Source organism: Camelus dromedarius, chromosome 12 (genome assembly GCF_036321535.1).
Source record: "Camelus dromedarius isolate mCamDro1 chromosome 12, mCamDro1.pat, whole genome shotgun sequence".
In the NCBI taxonomy this organism is placed as follows: domain Eukaryota; kingdom Metazoa; phylum Chordata; class Mammalia; order Artiodactyla; family Camelidae; genus Camelus; species Camelus dromedarius.
Genome location: NC_087447.1, coordinates 14,694,624 through 14,722,117, shown reverse-complemented (window position 1 = coordinate 14,722,117; position 27,494 = coordinate 14,694,624). Strand labels below are relative to the sequence as shown.

General features: G+C 34.9%; 1 protein-coding gene and 1 non-coding gene across 4 annotated transcripts in view; both read right to left on the bottom strand.

Moving 5' to 3' along the window:
* Positions 1 to 27,494, bottom strand: part of CKAP5 (cytoskeleton associated protein 5) — an 89,780-nt gene that overhangs the window by 18,602 nt on the left and 43,684 nt on the right. For all 3 annotated transcript variants that reach the window (XM_011000653.3, XM_011000656.3, XM_011000654.3), the window contains exons 10-31: positions 25,188 to 25,277; positions 24,909 to 25,073; positions 24,111 to 24,239; positions 23,478 to 23,660; positions 20,631 to 20,744; positions 20,228 to 20,338; positions 19,174 to 19,266; positions 16,905 to 17,090; positions 16,342 to 16,436; positions 12,966 to 13,023; positions 12,755 to 12,880; positions 12,002 to 12,141; positions 11,685 to 11,859; positions 10,989 to 11,102; positions 9,539 to 9,667; positions 5,928 to 6,122; positions 5,416 to 5,551; positions 4,223 to 4,311; positions 2,348 to 2,473; positions 903 to 1,052; positions 394 to 597; positions 63 to 198 (exon numbers count right to left, since the gene is read on the bottom strand). In XM_011000653.3, coding sequence (XP_010998955.1) covers positions 63 to 198; positions 394 to 597; positions 903 to 1,052; positions 2,348 to 2,473; positions 4,223 to 4,311; positions 5,416 to 5,551; positions 5,928 to 6,122; positions 9,539 to 9,667; positions 10,989 to 11,102; positions 11,685 to 11,859; positions 12,002 to 12,141; positions 12,755 to 12,880; positions 12,966 to 13,023; positions 16,342 to 16,436; positions 16,905 to 17,090; positions 19,174 to 19,266; positions 20,228 to 20,338; positions 20,631 to 20,744; positions 23,478 to 23,660; positions 24,111 to 24,239; positions 24,909 to 25,073; positions 25,188 to 25,277 — 2,944 coding nt within the window. The remainder of the gene's footprint in view (positions 1 to 62; positions 199 to 393; positions 598 to 902; positions 1,053 to 2,347; positions 2,474 to 4,222; positions 4,312 to 5,415; positions 5,552 to 5,927; positions 6,123 to 9,538; positions 9,668 to 10,988; positions 11,103 to 11,684; positions 11,860 to 12,001; positions 12,142 to 12,754; positions 12,881 to 12,965; positions 13,024 to 16,341; positions 16,437 to 16,904; positions 17,091 to 19,173; positions 19,267 to 20,227; positions 20,339 to 20,630; positions 20,745 to 23,477; positions 23,661 to 24,110; positions 24,240 to 24,908; positions 25,074 to 25,187; positions 25,278 to 27,494) is intronic.
* TRNAL-AAG (transfer RNA leucine (anticodon AAG)) lies at positions 24,424 to 24,496 on the bottom strand. Its single transcript has one exon. It is a non-coding gene; the product is annotated as a tRNA-Leu (tRNA).

Below are 27,494 nucleotides of genomic sequence, written 5' to 3'. Positions count from 1 at the left end.
AAACTATTTCTTTTAGAGGTCACTGTTGCAGATTTACGCCTTAATTTAAATTGTTGCTTTACCTGCTCTTTGCTTAGAGTTTTTGGATTTGGTTCCTTCCATAATGAAGGGGAACATCTTGCTGGCTGGGTAGACAAGGCACATCCGGTTAAGGATGGCACGGACATCTTTACGAATGACGTCCTTTGGTTCTCCGACCTAGTCAACAAGGAAAATTATGATTAACCGAGGCATTTTCTGAGTAGCAAAGGTTTCTCCCATGAACAGGGACATGGGAATGAGCAGTAGATGGTATCATCATACAATAAATGAAGAAAGGAGAGGGAATAAAAGTATAGGAACTGAGGTAGCTGGGAATTTGAGTAGTCTTCCAGAGTTAGAACAACACATTACCTTGAGGATGAGATAGGGGATGAAGGAAGATGCTTCGTTCTCAGTAAGATGATACTCCTCCTCACTTAACAGGGTGAAGAGCAATTTTAAATATTCTAGGGCTTTCATTAAGACGCTTGTATTGGTGTCAAAAAATCGCAGGGTAAGCCATTTTAAGATAAGATCCAGGCAACCAATGACACCCTCTTTTTCACTCTCTAAGTGCTTGAGACAAAACAAGACAAAACCCTCCAAATTAGACTGTATAAAAATTTAAGTTCTATTATGCAAGTAAGTCTTAAATTTCACTGCAGTCCAAAAAGAAAATGACAGATCGCTAAGCCTCCATTTAAGACCAAAATTATAGACCGACAGTCGTTTAGTCTATCAAATAATAAGAAAGCTCTAAAAACAGAGAACGTGGTGTATTCCAGTTCCTTCTCAAGTCATGCAAACTTCCGATTATTTCACAGGGTTCAGCATTTTCACATGCCTGAGATTCACGCATATTTATTTTGTTGCAAACTTACATCAACCATGACAGCAAGGGCTTTGTTGTGATGCTGAAAGTCTGAGTGAAACATTTCATCTTGTAACCATTTAGCCACACAGCTAGACATCTGAGTCTTCAGCTGCTCAATGTATTCATCCCGTGGAGTAGTAAAGTTCCACTTAAGCACCTGGAAAAAAAAAACAGTGAAAAGGGGCTGTAAGGTGTTTAACTGAAATAAGGTAGAGAATTCTATTTTAAGCAGACACAGGAATCAACTTAACAGGATATTTTAAAATTCACCAAGATTAATTTGTAATTAAATATGAATACAAAATGTACTGTCAAGCTGTTATACTTCTGAAAGCTTAACTGAAAATCTTCTAGGAATAAAATTTTCAGCAATTCTTACTTACTTAAAAAGTCAAGTCTCTATTACTGTATAACATGGTGGACACTACTGGCAAAACTTAATAAAAAGAAAATGTGAAATATCTACCAAAATTTAAAATGTACATATTATTCTAGAAGTTTAATATAAACATGCTCACATACGTGCACAAAACCTACATTCAAAGACGCCTATAGCAGTATAGTTTATAATACTGAAAGACAAAGAACAACCTAAATGTTCAACAGAGTGGGTTCAGAATAAAGAAAGGTACATACATATGATGTACCAGTAAATAAGAATGAATGCACATACACATGCAGATATGGACCAATTTTTATGATATTTCAAACATAATTAAAAGAAAAAAGTAAGATGCAGAACAGAGTATGGCATATTCCCCTTTATGTAAAAGGAGGGTTATATACTTATACATATATGATTGTATAGGTATAGAATATTATTATTTCTGGAGTAATACATCAAACATCTAGTAATAATTTTCTCCCTGTGGAGGGAGACTAGAGTGGGAGACAGGCTTTTCATACTGTACTCTGTACTTTTTTTGTATTGTTTGAATTAAAAAAAAATATATATATATATAAAATAAATGTATATATACATATATTCAAAAAAATTTTTAACTGCTTAATAAAAATAACACAACATCAAAAGAGAAATGATTGAACTGGCCATATATAGTTACCAAATCTATCTTTTAAGGTATCAGGTACGAGAAGGATTAAAGGAATAGCACATTACATATGTGTAATTAATAAAAAATCAATGACTGCTTTCTAGTATTTGATTCTAAAAATAAAACAAACAAACAAACCAAAAACCCAAATCCAAAAAACTTCTATTTCTTTCTACTTGGAGGAAAAATAGGCAATAGCTCCATTCCATAGTTTCTTTTGTAGGTATTAATGCTACCATAAAGAAGTCTTAGAGAAACAAGATATAACTTAAAAGCAAAAGATTCAGATAATTATTAGATATTTCACAATATGATTTCACATAGAAAAGTTATTCTTGATCACCAAACAAAACAAAAACAAGCAAAAAACTTGTGAAGATTCTTATTTCTTTCTTACCTTTAACCCTTTTTCATCTTTCATTCTTTGCTCCTTTCCATTTGGAACAACAATAAAAATAGGACCAGATTTGTCTTCATCCTCCTTTAGGCTGGTTTTGCTGGGCACTTTCTTTCCTTGCGCAGTCTACAATCAAGGTGCAGGGAATACTGATTAGCTGACTACTTCTCCTTGGGCATTTGCTGTTACTGCCCAGTAAAAGGGCACTCTATAAACCAGAGACACCTCTCTACATATATTCCACATGAAAGAAACAAATGAGCCACAGAATCTTGCATATGATACGTTCTTGTATAGATTTTCTAGAACTGTTTCTAAAAGCATTCTTAAGTAACTGGTGCTTGGTCCTTGCACTGGCATGTGATGTAGCTGGAAAAGCCACTATTATCTATCACTGGTCTGGGTCACAAACTATTTTTATTGGGTAGTTCTTTAAAAAATTATTGAGATATAATTGACATATAATAGGTAGTTCTTTTCTTTCTTGAAATCTTCAACACTGTTTATAGTTTTCCATATTAATGACATTTTGAATGGCATTCACACATTTCACATCACTTAGTTGAGAAAGCTTTTCTGTTTCTCTCCATATAAAATGTATCTCTATCACATCACTATAACGGGATACACTTTGAACCTGTTTATAGAGAAAATTGCTAGAAATATTTTAAATACTTAAGTTATCAAAGTGGTTTTTAGAAATAATCCAAGATTTAGAATCTTTGTATCAGATGAAAAGAAACTATAAACACATAGTATATGCATTTAAGGTAAAATTTGAATTTCATTACTGGAATCATTATTATTACAAATGCAGCAAAACTCTGCTATTTCTAGTAGGCCAGTATTTCTTTCTAGTTCAAACACTGAAGTCATTCAGTCAAAACAAATATGAGATCATTTATGAGAAACTGCTTTGTCAACTGCAAGAGGCTGGTAAAAAATGGCATTAAGAACAGAGTCAAAAATACTTCAAAGCACTTGTGATCAAAATACTAAAATAAGCACTTGTTAAATCTGGGATGAGGACAGGGAGGAGGACAGGAAAAGAACAGGACAGGAAAAGCTTCGTTGGATAGTTCAGAAGATAACTACCCAATTAAATTAACTCACTGAATTGAAGGACCCAAGTATAGGGAAGGCAAATGAGTATTATTTAGAAGAATGGCCACAGACTGCCCCTTTTAAAACTGGGATGTAATAATAAATGTACTAGGTAACAAAACAGTTCCTCCTCTGATGTATTTTCATCAGTGACATGCAGTTAATGAAAATTTTCTCTATTTACATTTACTGTTAGATTTACTATTGACTGCATAGTTCTGCAATTTTCCTTTTGTATTAAATACTGAATACTCTGAATACAGTGACAAGCTCTGAATCTTGGTATAGAAACTGATGACAATTTGCTGTAATTCAAAAACATGATTCAATGAAAAAATAGCCAGGGGATATTTAAGGTTGAGCATTTGAAAACACTTCTTTAAACTGTTGAACTCTGCATGAATGCTAAAAGGATTGGTGATGCATCAAATCCCACCGGTGTGGAGAAAGAAGGCATTTTGTTTGAGTCTAATCAGAATACCTTTTAGTATGATGACTTAGCTGCCAAATTTGAAGGAAGTTGCTTACTACTGAAAATCTTCCCCAAAGATCTGCATGACAGAAACCATGGCAGCACATCCTGAGAATAGGATGTCTTTGTTTTGAGGCCTCATTAAAAGTAAGCCACAGAAACTTGAATAAATACTTTATAATCGGCTAATGTCAAGAGTAGTAATGATCTCGCCTATGTAAAATGATCCTTAAAAGAATGACTCATGTATAAAACACACTTAGAAGCAATTCTACATCTAAGGTGCAGAGTTAGCATACCTTTGCTTTAGAGGAAACTCCTAGAGCTTTGGCTTTTTTCGGATCAGGCTTGGGTTCTACAGCGCCAGAAACAGAATCTTCAACAGGTGCTTTGAGAAAATAAAAGCATGGACTATAAATACAAACTCTAACTAATATCCCTATATTTTGGGCAGGTTAAGTATATAATGATGGTGAGAAAGCCTGCAGTTTTAAATATATCCATTTTTAAAGTGTTTTCAGTTAGGTTTTTTTCCTAATTTTTTTCTCACTGATTTCCTCTTTAAGTACAATTTCATGAAGTTAATTCAGAAGATTGACATCTTCTTTATCAATCATTTAAACTGCAGTTTAAAAACTATTCCCTAAATGGCAGTTAAAAAAACCCTTTTTGCTAGATTGATACTTCCTTAAGGGTAGGGTCTGTCACCTTTGATACCAAAGTATATATACAAATAGCAAGATTCCAACAAATGTAATAACTGAATATATATACTTTGATACCAACAATTTTACACATGTAAAATTTCCAACTTTTATAACATCAGTAATTTCTATCCAACTAAATAGAATACTATTATTTTGTTTAAGCAGTAAGTCTAGAAGAGCAGAATTTACAGGTTAGTGTTCTATTTATACATTATGGAATTTTAACATCAGGATGAAGAAATCAAGAATTTTCCCTTAAAAAAGTTTAGTAAATATTAGAATGGATCAGCAAACTGCCAAGCATAGGGAATGGAGAACTCATTCATGAATGAGCAAGCAGAGTTCTCTGCTGACTCAGGCACTGGCTGGCTGTTTGGCCTTGCAAGTCACCTAATATTTGGTGTTCCTCATCGGTTAATAAAGGGGATTAAGCTAGATGGTTCCAATTCCCCTTCTAACTATTAATATCCAATAGCAGAAAATAGTTGTAGAAACCTTAAAAATGAGATGGAACACTTGCTTTCTGGAGTATTTCAATGTGCTACTCCAAAACTCCTTTTTTGGAGCTGGAAACTTTTAAATTAATCATCTTTTGAACTCTCAGTACAGTTTCTGACATAAAACAGGTACTTAACTGTTTGTGAAAGCATGGTGAGGAGATGGAGGGAGGGCTTGGAATCTAAGCCATAAGGAAATGTGATAAAAAATGAAGACTGAATGAAGACTCTTTTAGAGTTCCCTTGGGCTATTTTCCTTCCCTTTTAACCCTCTTAAAATAGAGTTACCTGAGGCAGGCTGGAATTTAGCTGGAGCTGACCCTCCCACTGGTCTGGAAGTTGCTTTAGCAGGTGCAGCGGGCTTGGATGGCATGTTCGCTTTGGCTTTCTCTAGCATGGCCAACACCTGATCTTTAGACGTTGGCTAGGGAGACAATACAACAGAGGTGAGAGGCCACATAAATGATATATTCATACTACGCTTCCTAACAGATGTGCTGTCAAATTCTTGAGCTCCTTGTTTTGAAATACCAATGAAGGGAGGCAGCACATAATCCAAGAGAAGTTCACACACATTATGAAGTCACACTAAATTAGCTGCCATTCTAGAAGGTCACAATTCTCACCCCTGCAGAGGCAGCAGATTCTTTGGAAGTTCTACACTAATAAGTATTTTATTACTGCTTTCATTGGGATTTCAAGTTGAGACTCATAGGAGGTAATGTGATCTTCTGCCTATATAAATTCATGTCAATATTTTTCTAATGGCTTTTAATAGCAGCAGCAACAAGTAGTAGTACTTTTAGTTTCCCCGTAGCCTTGGCCATTTTCTCATATCCTAAATGCATCATGAAGAATGGCAAGGCATCTTGGGCCTTCTTTCGCACATCTCCATTGCGATCCTCTAGACAGGAGTAGAGGTGGGGAACACAAAGGATGAGGTCTGTGGGGGTGGTGCGAAGAGTTGGTAGTTTCTCAGCCAGCCAGCCCAGAAGCTGCCAAAAGAAATAAATACCAGTTACACACTTCACGTAGAAAACTAATTATTTATGATCTTAGGCCTAATGATTTCATCAGTCCCAAACACTGAATTAGTTCTTACACTACAACTTTCCAATATGAAATCAGTCATTTCCATTGTTTAATGAAATAATGAATATGCAATGATGCCAATCATCTAAGATAAGGACATAGTTTTTTTTGTTTTGTTTTGTTTTTTTACTTTATTTTGCTGGGGGAAGGTGATTAGGTTTATTTATTTATTTTTTGATGGAGGTAATGGGGATCAAACTCAAGACCTCGTGCATGCTAGGCAGGGACTCTACCATTGAGCTATACCCTCCCCTGAGGACATAGTTTTTTGGACCGTATTTGAGCATTAAGTTATAAAGCTTCAATAATTATTAATGCATTTTAACAATGAAAAACTTTCACTTGTTTATTTTTTTTTAATTCTAAGAACTATTCAGCTAAAGAAGATGCAAAATATTTGATCAGAAGTGACAAGTACTACTAGGACTTCTGTTTTCTGTCTCACATAGACAGTTTTTTTTCCCCTATACCTTTAAAATAATTTGTATTTGTATTTATTTTTAAATTGAAATATTCATTGAGAGGATTGTAGATTCACACGTAGTTTATAAGAAATAATACAGAGAGATCCCATGCACTCTCTACCACATTTCTGCCAATAGTAGCACTTCATGAAACCATAATAAAGCATCACAACCAGGATATTGACATTGATACACAATCCACTGATCATATTCAGATTGCCCCAGTTTGACTTTTTCTCATTTGTGTACGTGTATGTATTTAGTTCTCTACAATTTTGTGTGTGTTAACGTATCCACCACCACAGTCAAAATTTTGAACAGTTCCATCCCAAGGATCCTAGGTGTTGCCTCTTTTACAACCGCACCCCCATCCCTCCTACCCCTCCCTCCTCACCTAAATCCCTGGTAACCACTAATCTGTTATCCATTTGTAAAATATGAGATTTCAAAGTTATATAAGTGGGATCATATAGTATGTAACTGTTTGGGAATGGCTTTTGTCACTCAGTATAATTCCTTGGAGATTTATCTAACTTGTTGCATGCATCAGTGATTTGTTTCTTTTATTGCTAAATAGTATTACAAATATGGATATACAATAGTTTGTTAAAACATTCACCTGTTGAAAGATATCTGGGCTGTTTCCAGATTTGGGCTATTATGAATCAGTTGCTATGAACAATTGTACATAAGCTTTTGTGCAAACATATTTTCATTTTTCCAGAATAAATGTCCAAGATTTGTTGGGTCATATAGTAACTACATGTTTAGTTTTATAAGAACTGCCAAATTGTTTTCTAGAGTGGCTAAACCATTTTATATTTCCACCAGGAGAGTGTTCAAGTTTCTCCAAGGATATCCTTGCCAGCATTCAGTGTTATCACTACTTTTTATTTTAGTAATACTGGTAACTGTGATATCTCATTGTACTTTTATTTGCATTTCCTTTTTTTTTTTATTTGCATTTCCTTGATGGCCAATAATGTTGAACATCTTTCATAGGTTTATTTGCCATCTGTATATCTTCTTCAGAGAAGTGTCTGTTGATGTCTTCTGCCAATTTTATAATTAGATTTTTTTATACTATTGACTTTTGAGAGATCTATCTATATATATATATACATATTCTAGATAATAGTCTTTTATTGGATATAGAGTTTGCAAATATTTTATCCCATTCTGTAGTTTATCTTTTCATCTTCACATGGTCTTTTGCAGGCAACAGTTCTTAATTTTGATGAGGTCTAATTTATTAATTTTTCCTTTAATGAATTGTGGTTTTGGTGTCAAGTCTAAGAATTCTTTGCCTTAAGAATTTCTATATCCTGAAGAATATATATTTCTCCTACATTACTTCTAAAAGTCCTATAGTTTTATGTTCAACGTTCAAGCTCATGATACATTTTGAGTTAATTTTGGTAAGATGTAAGGTTTAGGTCAGGGTTTATTTTTTTGTCTATGGATGTCAATTGCTCCAGCATCATTTGCTGAAAAGGCCACACTTCCTTCACTGAATTACTTAGGTAACTGTCAAAAATCAGTTGCTCACATTTGTGTAGGTCTATTTCTGGGTTCCCTCTTCAGTTCCACTGATCTGTCTCTATCCTCCCCTTCCCATTCCCCCATCATCACAGTGTCTTGATTACTTTAGTAATTTAGTAAGCCTTAATATGTATATAATAGTGATTTTTTTCCCTATTTTTTCTTTGTCAAGATTGTTTTAGCTGAAATATAAATTTCAGAATAATCTTGACTTTGTCTTAAAAAAAAAACTTGCCAGAATTTGACAGGAATTACATTAAATGCATAGATCAATTATGTATACATTAAATATATAGAACAAATATCTCTACTATGTTGAGTCTTCCAATCGACAAACATGGCATGTCTCTACGTCTATTTGGGTCTTCCTTGGACTCTTCATCAGTATTCTGTAATTGTCAGTATACTTACTTTTTATTTTGTTTTGTTAAGTGTATATCTAAGGATTTCACTTTCTTTGGAGCAACTATAAATGGCACTGTGTTTATAACTTTGGTTTCCACATGTTCAATGTATTATAAAAAAAGCGATTGACTTTTGTATATTTATATTACATCCTGTAAAATCTCACTGAACTCATTTGTTAGTTCTAGGAGTTTACCTATAGATTTCCCAGGGTTTTCTATGTAGATAGTTATGTTATCTGCAATTAGGAATAGCTTTATTTGTTCTTTTTCCAATTTGTATGCCCTTCATTTCTTTTTCTTGCCTTATTGCAGTGACTAGAACTTCTAGTACTATGCTGAGTAACAGTAGTGAAAGTGGACATTCTTGCTTTGTTCCTGATCTTAGGGGGAAGCAGCCAGTCTTTCACCATTAAGCATATTATCATCTATAGAGGTTTTTTGCAGATTTTTTTTTATCAAGTTGAGGTAATTCTCTTCTATTACTATGCTGAGTTTTAAATCATGAATAGGTGTTAAATTTTCTCAAATCTTTTTTGTGTGTGTGTGTCAACTGATATGATTTTATGACTTCTTTGGCCTGTTGGTATGATGGATTACATTAATAGAGTTTTGAATGTTGAACTCTATTTTTATGTTGTGATTAAAACGTCTTATTTTACCATTTAAGAGTTCAAGAAAAGAGAAAATTTCACAAAAGGCTAGTCCTTTAAAAAGTTTTATTGTTAAAAAGGCAAATGAAAAGAAAAACAAGTAAATGAATAAAAAAGCTCAAGGGATGTGGTTTCATTTTATTAGCTGTTTTATGATGGAACTCATTCTATCCATATAAGTATAGTGATTACAAAGGTCCAGGCCTCTATGAAGGTAAAAGACATGAGTAAAGCACATCATATTTGTAGTACTAACCTCTTGCCTCAAGAAAGGATTTTCCTTTTTGAGCTCTTCAGAAAGATCTTCCCCCTCCAGCCATTCCTTCATGCCAGTCTGTTCTGCCCAAGCATTCACAGTTGCTAGAGCAGCAGCTCGAACATTGTTCTGAATGGACGAGAGCATTAGTAAAGATAATATCAACTATGAGTTGGAGGTAGAGAGTGAAAAGCCTGTTACTTTGTGAACATAAACAATGGAGGTTTCTCTAAGGCCCACATGAACATACTTGGAACATACTTCATCTCCTTTGAAACAGCATGTGGCCCTATGGTTGTATTAAAACTCCAAAGTAGAAACTACAAACTGTAAAGGTCCTATACTCAGTTAATTAGGCAAAACAGTGACCTGGGCATAAAATGCCATGTTAGAGGAATAACTGCTTAGGTTTCGTTTCCTGACTCTCTAGGGACTCTTATGTCCATGGTTATCTGCTAAAGAATGTAATTCTACATGTTGGAGAACTCATAGTGGTTAGACAGAAATTATTAACAACTTCATTGAACACTTACGTTTTTATATTAATTTGTACTCATAGAATGAGGACTTATTGACATGAAAAATACTAAAATAGCTCAATTCCTCTAATTAAATGAACTACACAAAAATAAAGATTCATTCAAATATTCAACCTAGGGATAAATAGAAGAGGCTTGCAACTTTCAATGAGACAAATTCTAGACTGTGAAGCTATAACTATCTTATTGAAGTACTGGGAGGCCCTGCTCTAGTAGTTCAGGGAAAAAAGGCAGGCAATAAATACATGATCCCAAAATTCACATATTTATTCAGTCTTTATACCAATACTTTTAACAATGATATCATAATCATAATAGCAACCATTTTTTTGAGTGCATATTATATGAAACAGGTATAAGTACTGTATGTACAGATTCTCATTTAATTGTTAGAATTAAATTTCATGGATAAAGAAAATGAACCTCGATGATAAATAACTTATCGCGGGGGGTGGGAAGGGACAGACTGGGATTTCAAAATGTAGAATAGATAAACAAGATTATCCTGTATAGGACAGGGAAATATATACAAGATCTTGTTGTAGTTCACAGCAAAAAAAAATGTGACAATGAATATGTATATGTTCATGTGTAACTGAAAAATTGTGCTCTACACTGAAATTTGACACAACATTGTAAAATGACTGTAACTCAATAAAAAAATGTTAAAAAGAAAAAGATGATAAATAACTTATCTAAGGGTCATAAAGCTAGTAAGTGAGATATCTGGTCACCTTAATACTGCCTGGAAGGTAAAAATGTTTAGTACTTTCCTTCTAATATTCTCTTCTTTCCAGAGTTTATAAGCTGTTTACATGCCTACTTGACTTTTAAGAAGAGAACTACTATTAGCCCAAGAATGTGGCTGGCCTATTCCAGAATGGAGCTGTGGTAAAAAGAGTCAGGTTTACCTTGCTGTCTCCAAGGACTGTGATGATAGGAATGCCTAAGTTCTTCACATGTTGCTTGATGTTTGGGCCCATGGCTACTGCCAATTGCTGGAGGATATTCAATGTCTGCTGCACCTGAGTGGGAAGGGCCAACAAGTTATGTTCAAATCATAAGCAAGCTGTGTTCAAAGATTTGCAAGTTTGCTGCTATGTGGTCAATGCAGTAGGAAGTTTCTGGCCTACTTAAGAAACAGGGAGATCAGCTTGTTATGATTCTAAGCAGCTTATGAATACTTTTTAAGTGGTGGCCTCCTCTTTTATCATCAGTTCATAAGACTGGAGTACTCAAATTTTAGACCAGAGATTTTACTGCTTTAAAATTTTAAAGTAAGGTAAAACCTAGTTTAAGAAAATTCTGACATAAAATTTCAAATTTGAAAATTCAAAATTAAGCTTATGTGTATGACAAGTGGTATTTATATAAAAAATTTAATATCAGAGTCCTGTAAAAAGCAAATCTGAGATTCATCAAAATTTGATTAATAAACCTGTCATCTACCAATACACCTTGAGGCACATTGAAGAAATTAAAGGAAACTATTTCTAGTTCAAAGCAATAAAGTGACCACTCATTTTTTGCTGGTGAAGATTACTGAAACGGAATCCCCTGCAGGGGAGAGAGGGGAGAGAAAAAGAATAGGCATATGTTCTACATACCAAGATTTTATTGGAATCGTTGAGTCGACCCTTCAAGGCAGTTGGAAGTTCACCTATGTTCGGTTGGATAAATTTTGCTTCATTGATAATACCTGCCACTTCATCTAGGCCTTCTTTCCTGATCTTCCAATTTTTGTCACCAATCTTAGACACCAACTCTGAAGTGATTTTATCACTGAAAAAACAGAAGACAGAATCCTTAATTCCAAGATGCCTAAAATAATAATGATGTCATAGAATATCCTTTACTGAGAAACAGAAGGCACCATTAAGAATTCAGCATAATACACCAAATAAATCATTAGCAACAAATCTACCTGATTTCTGTCCTTGGTAAAAGATCCACAACATCATTGCCCCCATCATCTGGTTCGTCTCCATCTTCCCCTTCATCTGTGCCAATTGTGCTGTGTTTGGAAATCCCTCTGGTTGGAGCAGGTGGGCTCTGTCCTTGCATCTACACACAAGTAAGTCAGTAAGGCTAACGAACTTGATGAAGAATATGAGAGCAAACAAGTAGAGAATGGTGCCCATGTCAAACTTTCATATTCCTTCACAATACTTAATTCACACAGCACATATTTGAATTCCTAGATTCCAATTTTGAGACTATGTGACAAAAGGTTTTTTTATACAAACCTATTAGAATCTGACTTTTCAATCATAAAATTGTCTTTTGACTTGTAAGCCCAAGACAATACAGAGCAAGTCTGCCAAAACTTAGAATTTCAATTGAAAAGTTTACTCAAGGAAGGTCAAGTTTCTTTTTTATTTAAAATAATTTTTAATGTTATATTTAGTGTGCTTTTTGAAAAAGTAATACATATAAAATGTTTCATATTCCAAAGCCACAAAGGATACACAGGGGAAAACGTTTCATCCTATACTAAGTCTAACCAGTTCTCTTTGTCAGAAAGTCATCAACTTCTTAAGAACTCTTCTCAGGGGTACTTTATACATATAAAAGCATATACATACATATTCTTCATTCCAAAGAGTTAAAAGTTTAAACTTAACTAATATGAGCATTCACAAGTTCACCATGGATTGTATCATTTGTGAAGCTTTACCTTCTCAAATTCTGCATCTATCTGGGATAGGAGGGCAGGCTTCTCATCCTCAAAGAACATTCGCAAAGAGGGACCAACGTACAGATACATCACACCAAGCAAGGTGATGGCAGAAGTCCTCACAGCCTGGCAGGACAAAATGAACTTTTCAGATCAGAACAGAACCACAAAGATGGCTGTATTGTACCTATATATGCTGGTATGTACTCACTGGGTTTGTTGCAGCAAGAGCTGTCTTCACATTGCTAATGAAAGCTTTCACATTCAATCTAGAAGAAACAACATTTAGAATTAAAAACAAACAAATGAAAACCTCAAAATACTCAATGGAGTTTTATAAACACAGACTCTGGAACTGGCTCCTTCTGTGTATGTCCCAAGTCTCACCTATTCTGTTTCTACACTCAAAGTAAGCTTTAAATACTATCTATATGCTAATTACTCCTAAATCCAGTGTTGATCTCTCTTCTGAACTTCAGATTCATATATCCAGCTGCTTTTCTGACATTTCTATTTTTATGTCTAGTAAATGTCCTACATCTGTCAAAACCAAACTCCTGATGGTCTACATCTCAACCCCAAAACCTGTTCTTTCCACAGTCTTCCTTGTCCCAGTAAATAGCCACTTCATTCTTCCAGTCTTTCAGGCCATTCTTGACTCCCCTCTCCTTCATACCCAATATCCTGTTTAGTTTTACTCTCAAAATATATTCTGAGTCATAATACTTCCAAGCCACTATAATTACTGGACAGGATTATTTCACCAGCCTACTAATTAGTCTCCCTGCTTCTGCCCTTGATCCTTACTGTCTGTCCTCTGACTATATTCTGAATAATCCTGTTACTCTTCTGCTCAAAACTTTGTAATGGTTTCCAATTTATTCAAAACTTTGTAATGGTTTCCAATTTATTCAAAACTTTGAGGCTCTACATGACCTGGCCCCTTGTTCTTTCTTCAGTCTTATCTCCCACCACTCCCTACCCCCTCACTCATTCCACTCTAGCTGCATTCAGAACAATTACTCCTTGTTATTTTTAAATGTCACATGTGCTCCTACCACAGGGCTTCTGCACTTGCTGTTTCCTTGATCTAGAATGGTTTTTCTCTCAGATTGTCATAGCTAGCTCCCTCATGTCCTAAAGGTCTCTGCTCCAAGGTCACTGTTTCAGGAAAGATTCCTGTCTACCCTATAGAAAATAACACTACCTGAAACACTCCAAGGTGATACCACCTAACTCTTTATTTGCTTTATTTTTACCCTGTTGTTCTTATACTTCCTGATGTATTTTTTTGTTACTGTTTATTGTCATCTCTCCTTACTCAAATATAGGTCCTATGAAAGCAGGAATCTGATCTTGTCCATGATATATTCCCAAGAGCCTGGAACAAATGACTGGGATATCACAGATGCTCAATATGTAGTTGTTGAATAAATGAAAGATCACAGATGAATTAGAAAGAAGAAAATTCACATGGCTTTCTTGTCATGCCAAGAGATTAAATTAAACAATTAAGAAGGGATTATAACAATACACTCAACTATAGGAGGACACCACAGATACTGACAAAACAAACAATTCTGTGCTTGAGTGATACTTAAATGATAACTTTTAAAGTAGTACACCATCATTTAGTAGAACTCAGAACACTGTTTTGCAAGTGGTCTATTAAGAGGCTTGTTGTGAAAAGCATCATGGCATAGAGAAAGGCAACATAGTACAGCAGTTACAGTATTCTCTCTTGGAACCAGAATGCCTGGATTCAAATCTTGGCTTTGCCACTTCCTAGCTGTGACTTGGGCAGATCACTTAAGCTTTCTGTGCCCTAGCTTCCTCATCTATAAAAGGAGAGAACAATACCTCACATGGTTTTTTTTTTACCATGAGTAAATCAAATGAATTATTACTTAGAAAGTGCCTGACATAAAGTAAGCTCTATAAAGTTTTCATTTTGCTTTTTTCCTCTCTGTTTTATGAGGGGGATGTAACTAGGTTTATTTATTTATTTATATTTGGAGGAGGTACTGGGGTTTGAACACAGGACCTTGGGCATGCTAAGTATGCGCTCTACCACTTGAGCTATATCCTCCCCACTAAGCTCTATAAACTTGTTAAATAAAATACAGTACTCCCCCCTTATCCTCAAGGGATACATCCCAAACCCCCCAGTGGATACCTAAAACCACGGACAGTATGGAATCCTATATATACGGTACTTTTTTCCTATACATACATCCATTTGATAAACTTTGATTAATAAATTAGATACAGTAAGACATTAACAATAATAGCTAATAACAGAACAGAACAATTAGAAAATACTGCAATAAAAGTTACATGAATGTGGTCTTTCTCAATTTCTTCAACTCTACCAGAAATGTGGCAGTGGCTTCTTCACTGGCATACGCACCTCTCCAGTAATTTTTATATTTTTCAGTCCAAACCTATTTCTGAATCTGTGAAACCATCCTTTTTTTGCAGTAAATGGCTTGGTGTCATTTATTTCAGGGGACCCCCTACTGAAGTTTTCAATAGTCTCCATGTTTTGAAAGGGGGAACACGTTGCCATCAATCAGAACGTGTTTTCTGTTCACGTCTCCCATTCACAAATTTAATGCCTTTTCCATCTTAACTAAGCATTTCTAACTTTTGCAGTTTGAGGTGCAACAGTGAAACTATCATGGATTTTTTTCCCTTCACAATTTCATGGATAGAAAATTTATGCTTACTGTAGATCTTAGCAACCTTAGCTTACTATTTTTTTCTTTCTTTATTGAGTTGAGAACTCTGACTTTTCCACTCAAAGGAAGCACTTTACAGCTTCTTTTTGGCATATCCAAATTTCCAGCATCACTACTCTTGCATTTTGGGGCCATTATTAAGTAAAATAAGGGTTCCTTGAACAGGAGCACTGCAGTACTGCAGGAGTCGATATGATAACTGAGACAGCTACTAAGTGATTAATGGGTAGGAAACAGTGGACAAAGGGATGATTCATATTCCGAGCAGGACAGAGCAGATTTCATGCTACTCAGAACGGCTCACAATTTAAAACTTATGAGCTGTTTATTTCTGAAATTTTCCATTTAATGCGTTTTGACTGCAGTTGATCACAGGTAACTGAAACTTTGGAAGGCAAAACCACAGATGAAGGGAGTCGACCGTAAACAAATGTGTTCAATATGCATATTAACTTTGGGAAACAATGGGTTAAACAAGTGTTTCTACTGCAGGACTTCTGAGAGCATTTAATTTTCCAATGTGCACTACAGATCTGTAAAAAAATGTCATTTTATGTATTAATTTCCAAATATATTTGACTAGAAATCCTTGGAATTGGCTTTTCTGTGAGACAGTTGTTAAGTACTGGAGGAAAAATAACTTAAGAGAACTCTGATGTTAGTGGATGTCAAAATGCAGGAGCAGAAAGCAATTTAGGCTTTTGAGGAACCAAAAGTGGTTTTGTTTTATATAAATTAGATAAGCCAGTTCTGGCTTCTCAGAAATAAGCTGAGATAGCTACAACAAATATAGTCACCAATTAGAGACACTAGCAAAACATGTACTCTGACTTCTTTCTGACTTACCCAGAAAAACCAAATTCTTTTATTGCATTTGATAGCCAATTCAGAGTTTCTGACTGATTCTTGGGATTCTTTTGTGAGAAAGCCATCGACATAACCTGGAGCAGAAAACAAAACAAAACAAAAACAAAAACAGATTTGTGTTTTCTCTCATATTTCTCATAAAAATATAGCATGACATTAAGGCAGAAGTAGATTAGGCATGGTTTTTCTGATGCTAAAACAACTGCAAGCATGCCTTAGGAACGAAATATTTAACTTACGCAGGAAAATGACTAAGTGACAGTAGTATTAAAAACATCCTGGACTGTTTACAACTCTTCATTAGTGATCACTTTGGATTATTATGTCTTAAGACAAAATTATTCTCATTCTTAGAATATTCTTGACTAAGACAATTTTAATTATTAGGCAACAGTGTATTACTAAAGGTAAAAATAAAAATATAGCATCAAACACAATTTTAAATGATGAAGAAAAGAACTAAAGTTTAACTAGTAATTTTAAATTAAAATCTGGGGAAAAAACTGGGAAAACTTGAGGAAAGAGAGCTCTAGGCCACTAACCTGTTCAGCTGTCCATGGCAACATACAAGCTTCAGCTATTGCTGTCATAGCTTCTTTTGCATTGTTTCCACATTTCACGTCTCCAATCTTGTCTACAAGGCCATCTAAGGCAATCTGAGCTGAAGTTTTGGAAAAATTTCCCTTCTGGGCAATCAAAGCAACTATGTGAAGCTTCATCTGCATCACCTGAACAAGGATAAGTATCATAGTTATGAGTAAGCCAAAGACATTTATTTACTTCCTTATTTTTTATAGCAGCCTGAGGATGTAACAGAGTTAGGGACTGCTAACTCTGACCAAACTAAAACTAGAATTTTAAACCAAGAAGGAAGATACTTTTTAATCCTTTGTTATTATATATAGTAGCTAACTGAAAACTACGAGAGAAAAAAACCAAACCACTCAGTGTTTTAAAATATTAACAAGCATTGTTACGTGGAAAGTATATGAACTGAAAAATATTTCTATATTCTCCTCCTCTTATAGTTATTTGCATATAGTACTGAGTACACATCCTAAAATATGTAATAAATGACCACACTAACTCAGAGCTCCTATAGAGATGCCCACAAAAATTTACAGCCTTTACGTACATACACATCCAACAGAACTTGGGAGATTTAAAGAAACTGTAGATTTTTAAGTGGAAGAATGGAAGAAATTGTGGAAAAGTTAATGTAATGATGGCAGAGGTATGGGACTTCAGACTCTTTTGCCCATAAATAATCCCCTTTGTCCTGTTAGAATATTTAAATAACAAGCACTGGAGAGGAAGTAGAGAAATTGGAACTCTCTTGCACTGCTAGTGCAAATATAAAATGGTGCAGCTGTTTCTGAAAACAGTCTGGCAGTTCCTCAAAAAGTTAAACACGGAGTTACCATAAGACCCAGCAATTCCATTTCTAGGTATACACACACACACACACACACACACAAAAGTGTTCACACAAAAACTTGTACACTTGTTCATGGCAGCAGTATTCACAACAGCCCCAAAGTGGAAACAATGCAAATACTCATCAACTTGGGAATGGGTAAATAAAATGTTTTATATCCACACAGTGGAATACTGTTTAGCAATAAAAAAGAATGTAGAGTTGATATATGCTATAATTTGGATGATCCTTGTAAAAGCTACAAAAGGCCACATCATTCTATTTACATGAAATGTCCAGGAGAAGTAATCCATAGAGAGAGAAAGTAGATTAACAGTTGCCAGGGACCAGGGGTGGGGACTTGGGGAGGAAAAGGAAAATAGTTTCCTTTTGGGGCAATGAAAATATTCTAAAATTGTATAGTGGTGGGAGTTGCAGAACTGTGAATGGACTAGAAACAGCTGCACTGTACCCTCTAAAACAGTTTTATATGCTCAATAAAGTTGTTATAAAGAAAAATATATATAAAATCTTCTCTTATTATGGGTCTAACACACAGAAGAGTATTAGCTCAAATCAGTTGTGCTTCCTTCATCTATCTGAGAAGCTGCATGAAAGGGAGTTTTAAAAGCGGTGGTATGAGGGGAAGAAGGCAGCGCAAGAACTCTCTGGCATGGGAGGCCTGTGTGGAGCTGGATGGTACAGATGAGGTGCTGTATCACAGCGCTAAGGGAACACAGTGTGCAAGCGAGCTAAGGATCCTCAAGAGAGAACAAGAGATGGTGGAACAGAAGTAAAGAAGAGACTCGCAAGGAAGCCGAAAATAAACCTGATACATTTCAAACTTCTGTTTCTCATCAGGTCCTATGCATGTCTAGAGGAGAAAGCTCCTTTTTCATTTTCCTTTGTGTACTACATTTCTATACCTCCCTTTTACACATACTTTTAGGGGTAGATAATGGTACTGCTCAATTTCATCTCCATTATTAGTGAATTAAACCGGATTATGTGGTAAATTTTTATTGGCAATTTAAAGACTGTATTTTTTATTCAAACAGATAGGAAAGCTATCTCACTGTTTATCCCTCCCTTGGATATTTAAAGATTAGAGAGCTTCTAGGTGTAAACAATAAGAAAAATGCACACATATGAATTATACAAACAAGTATTTGTATATACAAGCTTCTAAACGCACAAAGTTACAGTCATGTGTTTAATCAAAAAGCATACATTCCACTGCTCATCTAAAATTAGGTGACACATTGGCTGAGTGATTAAAAAAAAAAAGAATAACAAGCTTAAAATCACTATCAAACCTATACCTAATACTCTAAAGGATGATAAAATAAAAATTACTTCAATAAAAATACATTAAATCTCCAATTAAAAAATACCTGAAAATTAGTTTCTTTCCATCCAGGTTTCTTGGCCAGCATCCTCACTAATGCCTGGCATGGCATTTCTGTTCGGTCCATTAGCTCAACAGCCTTGACATAAAACAAGAGAGTTAAGGGATTAATGATTAGTTCCAAGGGAACAGTATATACCAAAATCAAGTAAGTGCTTACCTCTGAAGGAGGGAGGGGAATGGAAATGAGGTTGGTCATACAGAGGGCTTATTTAGTTTCTGTTATAATGCTTTGTTTCTTAAGTTGTATGTTTGGTATATGGCTATAACAGCAGTATCACTGAAACCTTTTTTTTCACATTTCAGGAATTCACAAATGATTTCCTCCAAGGAAAGTAAATAGTAACAGTTTTAATTTGCCAACTGTATGGCAGAAACTGCTTATACATATTTTGACTTATTTGATTTTCCTAAAAACATAGCAAAGTAGAGTAGGTTAGAGCATTTAAGAATCAGATTTCCAAGAAGCACAAACTTAGGCCTAAATCTGAGTGGTGGATCTTTAAGACCGGAAGCCAGTTCTCCTGCCTCAAGTCCCAGCCCTCTTTCAGTTTCTGCAAACCCTTCCTCATTAGAATCAGAAAGTGCATGCCAACATGAACTACCATGCTCCTGTCCCACACAGACCTTTAAAAGCTTCTCATACCAAGTGATAATGTCTATTATTTTAAGAATCGTGACAACAAAAAGGGGAACATAGAAATGGATAAGGGGTGGTTTAAGTGAAGAGACCTGTTTGCTGAGTAAGTTTAAGGAACAAATCCAATAATATTAAAATTCATCTAAGCCTTATAATTCAGAATAAACCTAATTGTCTCAAGTAATCACTGTTATGAGAAGACAGAAGCCACAAAAAGCAGATATTAAAAGATAAACACCACACAGTTAAAAAACAAACAAAAAACCCCACCTTAACACACTGCAAAACACGTTTACTGGTTACAGAACATAACAATTAGGACTAGTCCTTCAGATATCAACTGCATCACTTCTATATAATGTAATTTTCTTGCACACTCAGCTCACTTCTGGGCACCTACCTTTTGGAACTCTTCCATACAGGCCAGCCTTTCCTTCCAGTTACTGCTATCTAGAAGCTGTATACAGGTAGCAGGAAGGACAGCTGAAGCTTTTTCTTCACATACTTCTATCTGTAAGATACAAAACATCAACATTAACAATTGCTTAAGGAAACAGATGGCAAGAACATAAGAATACCCCAGCCAAAACTACAAGAACACTCCCATAGGTGTGTTTTTTTAGTATCTGAGGATTTTATTATACTAGCATAAAGAAGAAGTTTGTCTAAAGTACAGTTTTCATAAGCTAAAAACGTATCAGTTAACTATATGTTACAGAACTCAGCACAGAAAAAACTCCAGTCTCATCATAGGAATTGACTTTGCAAGGTTTTGAGTTTGAGGCATACTGTGTAATACTGACCGAGAGCTCAGGCTCCACTATTTCTTTAGTCTCCAATGCTTTCTTGTTCTTGGTTCCAGTGCTCCCTGTGCCTCCTAGTGCAGCTGGTTTCCCCTTCTTTGGTGGCCCACCAGCCTAAAAGCAAATAAAAAAATAATACACCATGTAAGGGTTTAGAATAGTGGTTCTGAGACATACTGGGGTCAGAGATGCCTTGAAAATTCGATTAAGATGAGGGATCACTGAACCAACAAAAAAAATCCCCATATTTTTTATGCCCATAGAATTTTGCAATTTCAATGGCAGACAGACCTCCTGAAGATCACTTGTAGGGGAATCTGCAGAAGCTGTATTAAAAACCTCTAATACAGAATGAGCTAATGAGATAAATGAAATAAAATTGATGGATTGGACTTATCCTATATTTACAGATTAATGTGAGAATTAATGTTTGATGCCTTTATATGCTTCTAAATCTTTCCTACACTTGTAATTCAAAGGACAATTTCTGCATCATAACATTCATTCAATATTTAACCACAAGGTTCTCCAGTAACATGAGGATATATTATTACTCACTGCAGAACTAATTTGTGAAGAGAGAGAGGCTAAGTTATGGCAACCTCAGTGAGTGTTCTAGTTATGTGAAGATGGCCATCTCACTGAATACCTTTTTTTTTTTATTGTTCTAGTAGTTCTATGGTTGAATTGTTTGAGTTTTCCAAGAATACAATCATATAATCTACAAAAATGATATATTTAATCCTATCATGGTATCCATCAATTTGTATGTGGTTAAGAATTTTTAACAAGATATGCTGAAGAGGAGGGTAATGGCTCAGTGGTAGAGGGTATGCTTGGCATGAATGAGGTCCTGGTTTCAGTCCCCAGTACCTCCATTAAAAAAAAAAAGATAAAATTTATTATATTCCTTTTCTAGACAGGCACTTTGACCAGCTAAGCCACAGGGCCCTTCTATTATATTCCTTTTCAATGTCTGAAATGAGATTTCTTTTGGTAATTAAATTTAGTAATTTTTCTAATATCAAACCATCCTTGCAATCCTAGAATAAACTCCAGTTGGTCATACTTTTTATTGTACCCACTGGATTCTATTTGCTAATATTCTATTTAAAATATCTTGATTTAAATTTATTTCACCCCAGGTTTGAAAGGTCACAAGAAAATAGTAAGGTACACAGCCAATGACAGTAACATTAATATGGCAACACACATCACTGTTCACACCATTCCTTCTACTTATTTTGGATACTTGTTAAGCAATGCTCCAAACTTAAAAAGAAAAGATAAAATGACCGAGGACCAAATTCATTTTGAACATCCAGACCTGTTCTGAAATCAATGTTATTTTGAACATATCCTCAGATTTTAACGTGTGGTTAGCAAAACTAAGATGCTGATTCTTAATCAAATGGAAACCTCTAATACTTGCCAGTTTCTATCAGCAGTATGATTTTTTGGATCATAATAACAATCCCATAAAGAAAGATTTAATTGTCTTCTAACTGTAAAAATAGAAAATTTTACACTCTTTGATTAACCAGAACATCTCTTCTGGATCTTTTTCTGTAACAGCACTTTGTATAGGAAGGTACCTCAATTAACAAATCTACTTTTTTAAAAAATAGACATATGTGCTTATTGGCTTAGTAAGTTTATTGGCTAATATTGTTCTCCTTATCTCATCAAAAGAGTAACTAAAGCAGGTCCTTCCCCACCCCACATACAGCCTATTTTGGGGGGGGGGGGGAGCTGTGGGGAGAGGAATTCCTTATAAGAGAAAGCCAGCTAGCATGGAAAGGTTTAGCAAGATAAGAAAAAGTCTTAAGGTATTGTCCGGAGAGGCAGGAGCTGGGGAGAAAGAAGAAAATTGCAGACAACTTCCTGTACTAGAATACTGAAGAGACAGCATAACATGAAGGAAGGTACAGACTCTGTAGCTAAAGATACTTGAATTCATATCCCAGTTTTTGCAACTCTGGTCATTCAACAAATATATGCCAAGTTACTGCTATATGCCACAACCGCTTCTATGCACAGGGGGTCAAGCAGTGACAAGATCTCTATCTTTCAAAGTTTACAGTACAGTGTGGGAAGACAGAACAAGCAAACAAACAAATGAACAATGAAAATACCAGAGTGAACTGTAAGAGCATGTGCAGGACACTTAACCTTGCTGGGCCCTGGAAAAACATGAGCCACAAAACACTTACCTCAAGGGTTGTAATGATGATTAAATGAAACTATGTAGGTAAAATACTTCACAAAGTGAAGCTCATTAAATATCAGTTTTCTTTTCCAAACTCCATGTTGGGATTCAGGGTGGGGAAAGAGAATTGAACTTTTTGCATCTGCAGAAGATGCCTTCATCTTAAGAGAGTCAAGTCCAGGAGAAGTATTCATTGAAAGAATGCCATATTTGCCCTTGGGCAATTGCCCTCTTCTACAACACAAGGCAACAAGACCTTGACAGAATGGCAACTTGGTCCTGCAACTCCGGAGCATTATTAACAAAATGACCAAGGTGATGTTATTAATGTTAAGTGCCGTTATTAATGTTAAGTGCCTTGCCACATTTTATTTCATTATTTAATGGTACTTTCTGATGCCTTAAAATGCATTCTTATATCTTCATTACCATTTTTATTTCTATTAAAGTTTCAAATAACCAAATGTATTTTTGGAATATGCTGTCTTCATTAAAAGATGTTCTGCTGTCTTTTGAATGTGGTATTGAGTTCATTTCTCAAATGAAATCATATTGAAGAACAACCATGAACCTGAGATTCAGACCCTATCTTACTAAATTCTAATTTTTAAACTATATTTTCCAAGTCATCTATTAACCTTAGTAACAGGTGCCTTTTTTAAGGGTCCTGTTTTAGGTGCTGAAATGTCTTTTGTGTCCTTATCTCCTGCAGCCCCCGAAGCAGCAGCCCTTCCAGGCACAGGCTTGAACTCCTTCTTGTCAGCTGCTTGTCCAGCTTTCTTACCATGTACCAGCTCTACTTTTTCTGAACATTCTTTGATCTGGAGAATGAAATTGAGATAGACATCAATGAGTCCAACTTTGAAACACAATTACTCCATTACTTAATAAGTCATTTCTAAAACACAACTGCATGAGAATTCAGAGAGAAATTTCCTTTTTCAACAAATTATCCAGACTTCCTTAGTAGTAGATATACATTAATAATATCTTACATTTTACTTCTATGCAAATTATAATTTATTAAAATTACAACAACCACATTTTTGATGGAATACATTCATATTTAGAAAGGTAATTTTCCAGTTACTAGAAACAAAATTTACTTAAAACATCATTTTTTACCTCCTTGACCAGATTGGTCAATTTTATTATTTTTTAATTTGAAAGATATTTCTACTAATCAAGAATTCTGATCAAAAGGATACAAATTCATAATGCACAGAGATAGGACTCCTATCCAATTTCATTACTATCCATTACTAACCTACCTTATCAAGCTTGAGTTTGTCCACATCAGCTAAGAACGGGTTTACTGCTTTCTCACCAACCACCTTCAAAGCAGTACCCAATGCCTCAAATGCAGCATCTCTGACTTCTGGAGCAGAATCATTGATGTGCTATAGTGCGGAAGTAAGCAAAATGATTTTAATACAAGGTACTTTTGGTATTATTTATTTTAATTCAGACTGATGGTTGCTGGATAAAAAAAATTGCTTTTTACAATTCACAGAAGCTAAGCTTAGCTTTTTTTTTTTGCCAATTAACAGTTACTCTTTCACAAATTCTTTTTTTTGCTGTTAACGGAGGTACCGGGGATTGAACCCAAGTCCTCGTGCATCTTAAGCATGCACTCTACCACTGAGCTATATCCTCCACCCTCCTCACAAATTCTGAGTTAAGGAAACCTCAAAGGAAACCTCTAGTAATCTATTGCAAGTAAGTGCTTTCTTTTCTGCTTACTCATTATCTAAAATGCTTCACATTCAAATGATATTCAAATACCCTAAATTGGATGCTTATACTTGGCCACATCCAGCTGGTATCAGTTTATGGGCCAACTAAGAAACAAAATGTTTAGTGGAATTATAAAGCTAATTTGTGCTTTTCTTCAAGAATAGGAACACAAAACAGTACAAGAATTTGGATTCAATTTCCAAAGCTGCAGAGGGTCTGCTCCTTAAGACAATAATCTACAGTCTTAAAATCAAGCAGTCACTGTACATAATTAGTAGAAAAAAATCTTGCCTCAGTGTAAAATATTCCCCCATTTCAAAGAAAGTCTATACCTTAAGTAGAGCAGCACAAAAGGGCTTCAGTAAGCTCTTTGGCAGGGTAGAAGCAGTGCAGTGGCGGAAGCTTCTTGCGATAAAAAGAGATGTCTGCTGCTTGATGGTTGGATTTTTATTATCCATTACTGCTAAAACATCCTCACTAATGTTCTGTAGTGTGGTCTTTAGAAAGAAAATGTGGTCAATGAACTTTTCTCAACTGTAAAGAACAATCAAAACATTACATTGACAAACTCTACTGTAGAAAAAAACCGCAAACTCTTGTTGTCAACTTACAGTAAGGAAGATTGCATCAATTGCCTCCTGCAGGGCTTGAACCACTTGAGGCTTCTTCTCTTTGAATTTCTCCAAAATGGTTGGTACAACCTTTAAAAGTGAACAGTTGGAATATATTCAGAAAACATGGTACAACACTGGTGAACCCTAAAAACATTATGCTAAGTGAAAGATGCCAGTCACAAAGGACCACGTATGTATGATTCCATTTATACGAAACATCAGATCCATAGAGGCAGAAAGTATATTAGTGGTGGCCAGGGTCAGCGGGAGGGAGGAATGGAGAGTGACTGCTAATGGATATAGGGTTTCTTTTTGGAGTGATGAAAGTGTTCTGGAATTATTTAGTAGTGATGGTTACCCACCCTTATGAATATATTAAAATCATTGAATTATACACTTTTAAGAGGGTGAATTTTATAGCATATAAGTTATATCTCAATAAAACTGTTAATAAACAATGTTTGGCTCTACCAAAATAAACCAAAAAAAGTAAACATCTAAGTTGGATAAGAAGTCTTTTCCTTTCTTGAAAGGCACAAGAATCTTATGCTGGAACAATCTTACACCTGTACCACCAAAGCAATGCTTCTCAACCTTTTTTTTTGCATCTATACGTCATATAAACTATACAGTCATTTTTATCAATAACATCTCTTATGAGACAAAATGATTCTCAATTAGGTGGATTTAGGGTAGGGAAACAGGTAAATTATACAATTCTTCCTCACCACCCAAGATTCTGATATATCTCACTGGACTGGGATGTCACCTGCCCCTTCACCACACTGAAGAAACGGTATCAGAAATTATAGCAATTTTGATCAGAATTAGAGCTTCTTATTCAGTAAAGTTAGAATTATTAAAATTTTTATTGTATCTTGTAAACTGTCACTAATTCATTAAATATTTACTGAATGCCAAATATAGGTATTAAGTGCCAGGCACTTTGCTAGGAGGCAAATTAAAGTTGTTCTTTTAAGGTCTAAAATAGATAGCAAAGCTTAATGGCACCCACCCCCCCAACCAATTAAAAAAAAAAATTCACAGAAGTGATACAGATTAGAAGGAATACAGTTCCCATGGAGAAATATAAGACTTTTTAATACCAGGAGTTAGTTATAAGCTTGAAAATCAAGATACTTTTTAAAATTGTTTTTTGTTTGTCTTTATTGAGGTAACACTGGTTTTTAAGTTTCACATGAACATTGTAATTTGACTTTTGCATGCTCACCACCAAAAACTTAAGTTTCCATCTGTCACCATACAATTGATTCCCTTCACCCATTTGCCCTCCACCTATTGAAAATCAAGATATTTTAATGGCTATAAAGCTAAAGTTCACTTTTTCATATATTGCCAAAAAGATAAGCTTATACAAATAGCTAAAGAAAATGAAGCTGAACCACATTAACATGCTTGTTATCAAACACTGTATATGATATAATTTTAAGGGAGGGAAAAATACCCCAAACTATAACAGCACTAGAGACATTCTTTAAGATGCATACCAAAATGTCACAAAGCTAGAATCAGAACTCAAACTAGAGGACCAGGTAATCATCCAAGTATAATTTAGTAAATTAAAACATACTTTAAGAATTGTTTTCTAGTTTGAAGAGTTATTTCTAATACAAAAGTATAAAATATTCTAAGTAACACAAAACTGACCAAAAGCTAGTCAATACACTGATAGCATACACACATGGAGATATTATATAATAAAGACTGCTATAAAAATACTGATTATAATTTTACTCTAACTCGTGATTTCTATGTCTAAGGGTTTCATAGATCCTTATATTTATTTTCCTAGTAACAAATTAGTCATGATTTATTTTTATTTGGTAGTGTCCTTTTTTTTTCAGTTAGATTCTGTGAAATTATTTTTAATGCTATGAGTAACTAAGCTCCAAATACCATAACTAGGTGAGGTTAGATATTACCTTCACAACATAAAACTGGCACATGAATACTTTTAGGAGACTCTTAAGTCAATCGGGGAAATGAATGATCAAGTGGTTAGCAAGTTGAACCCTAACATTCAGTACAGTCAATTTTCAGGATCCTAAGCCATTCTAAGTAGTTGAGACGAGATTTAGAGGCCAACTGACAGATGCCAGAATTAAAGAAAACATCTCAACTTATTAAAACTGTTACCAAACTTGATTGCTTCCAAATTTATACAAAGGAAACGGTATAGTCAACAAATGTCTCTAGTCAGTTTCTTTTAATAAACTGATATATCATCAACAATGTGACCTATATAAAATGCCTCAAGTATATAAGTACATTATTTTTTAAAAT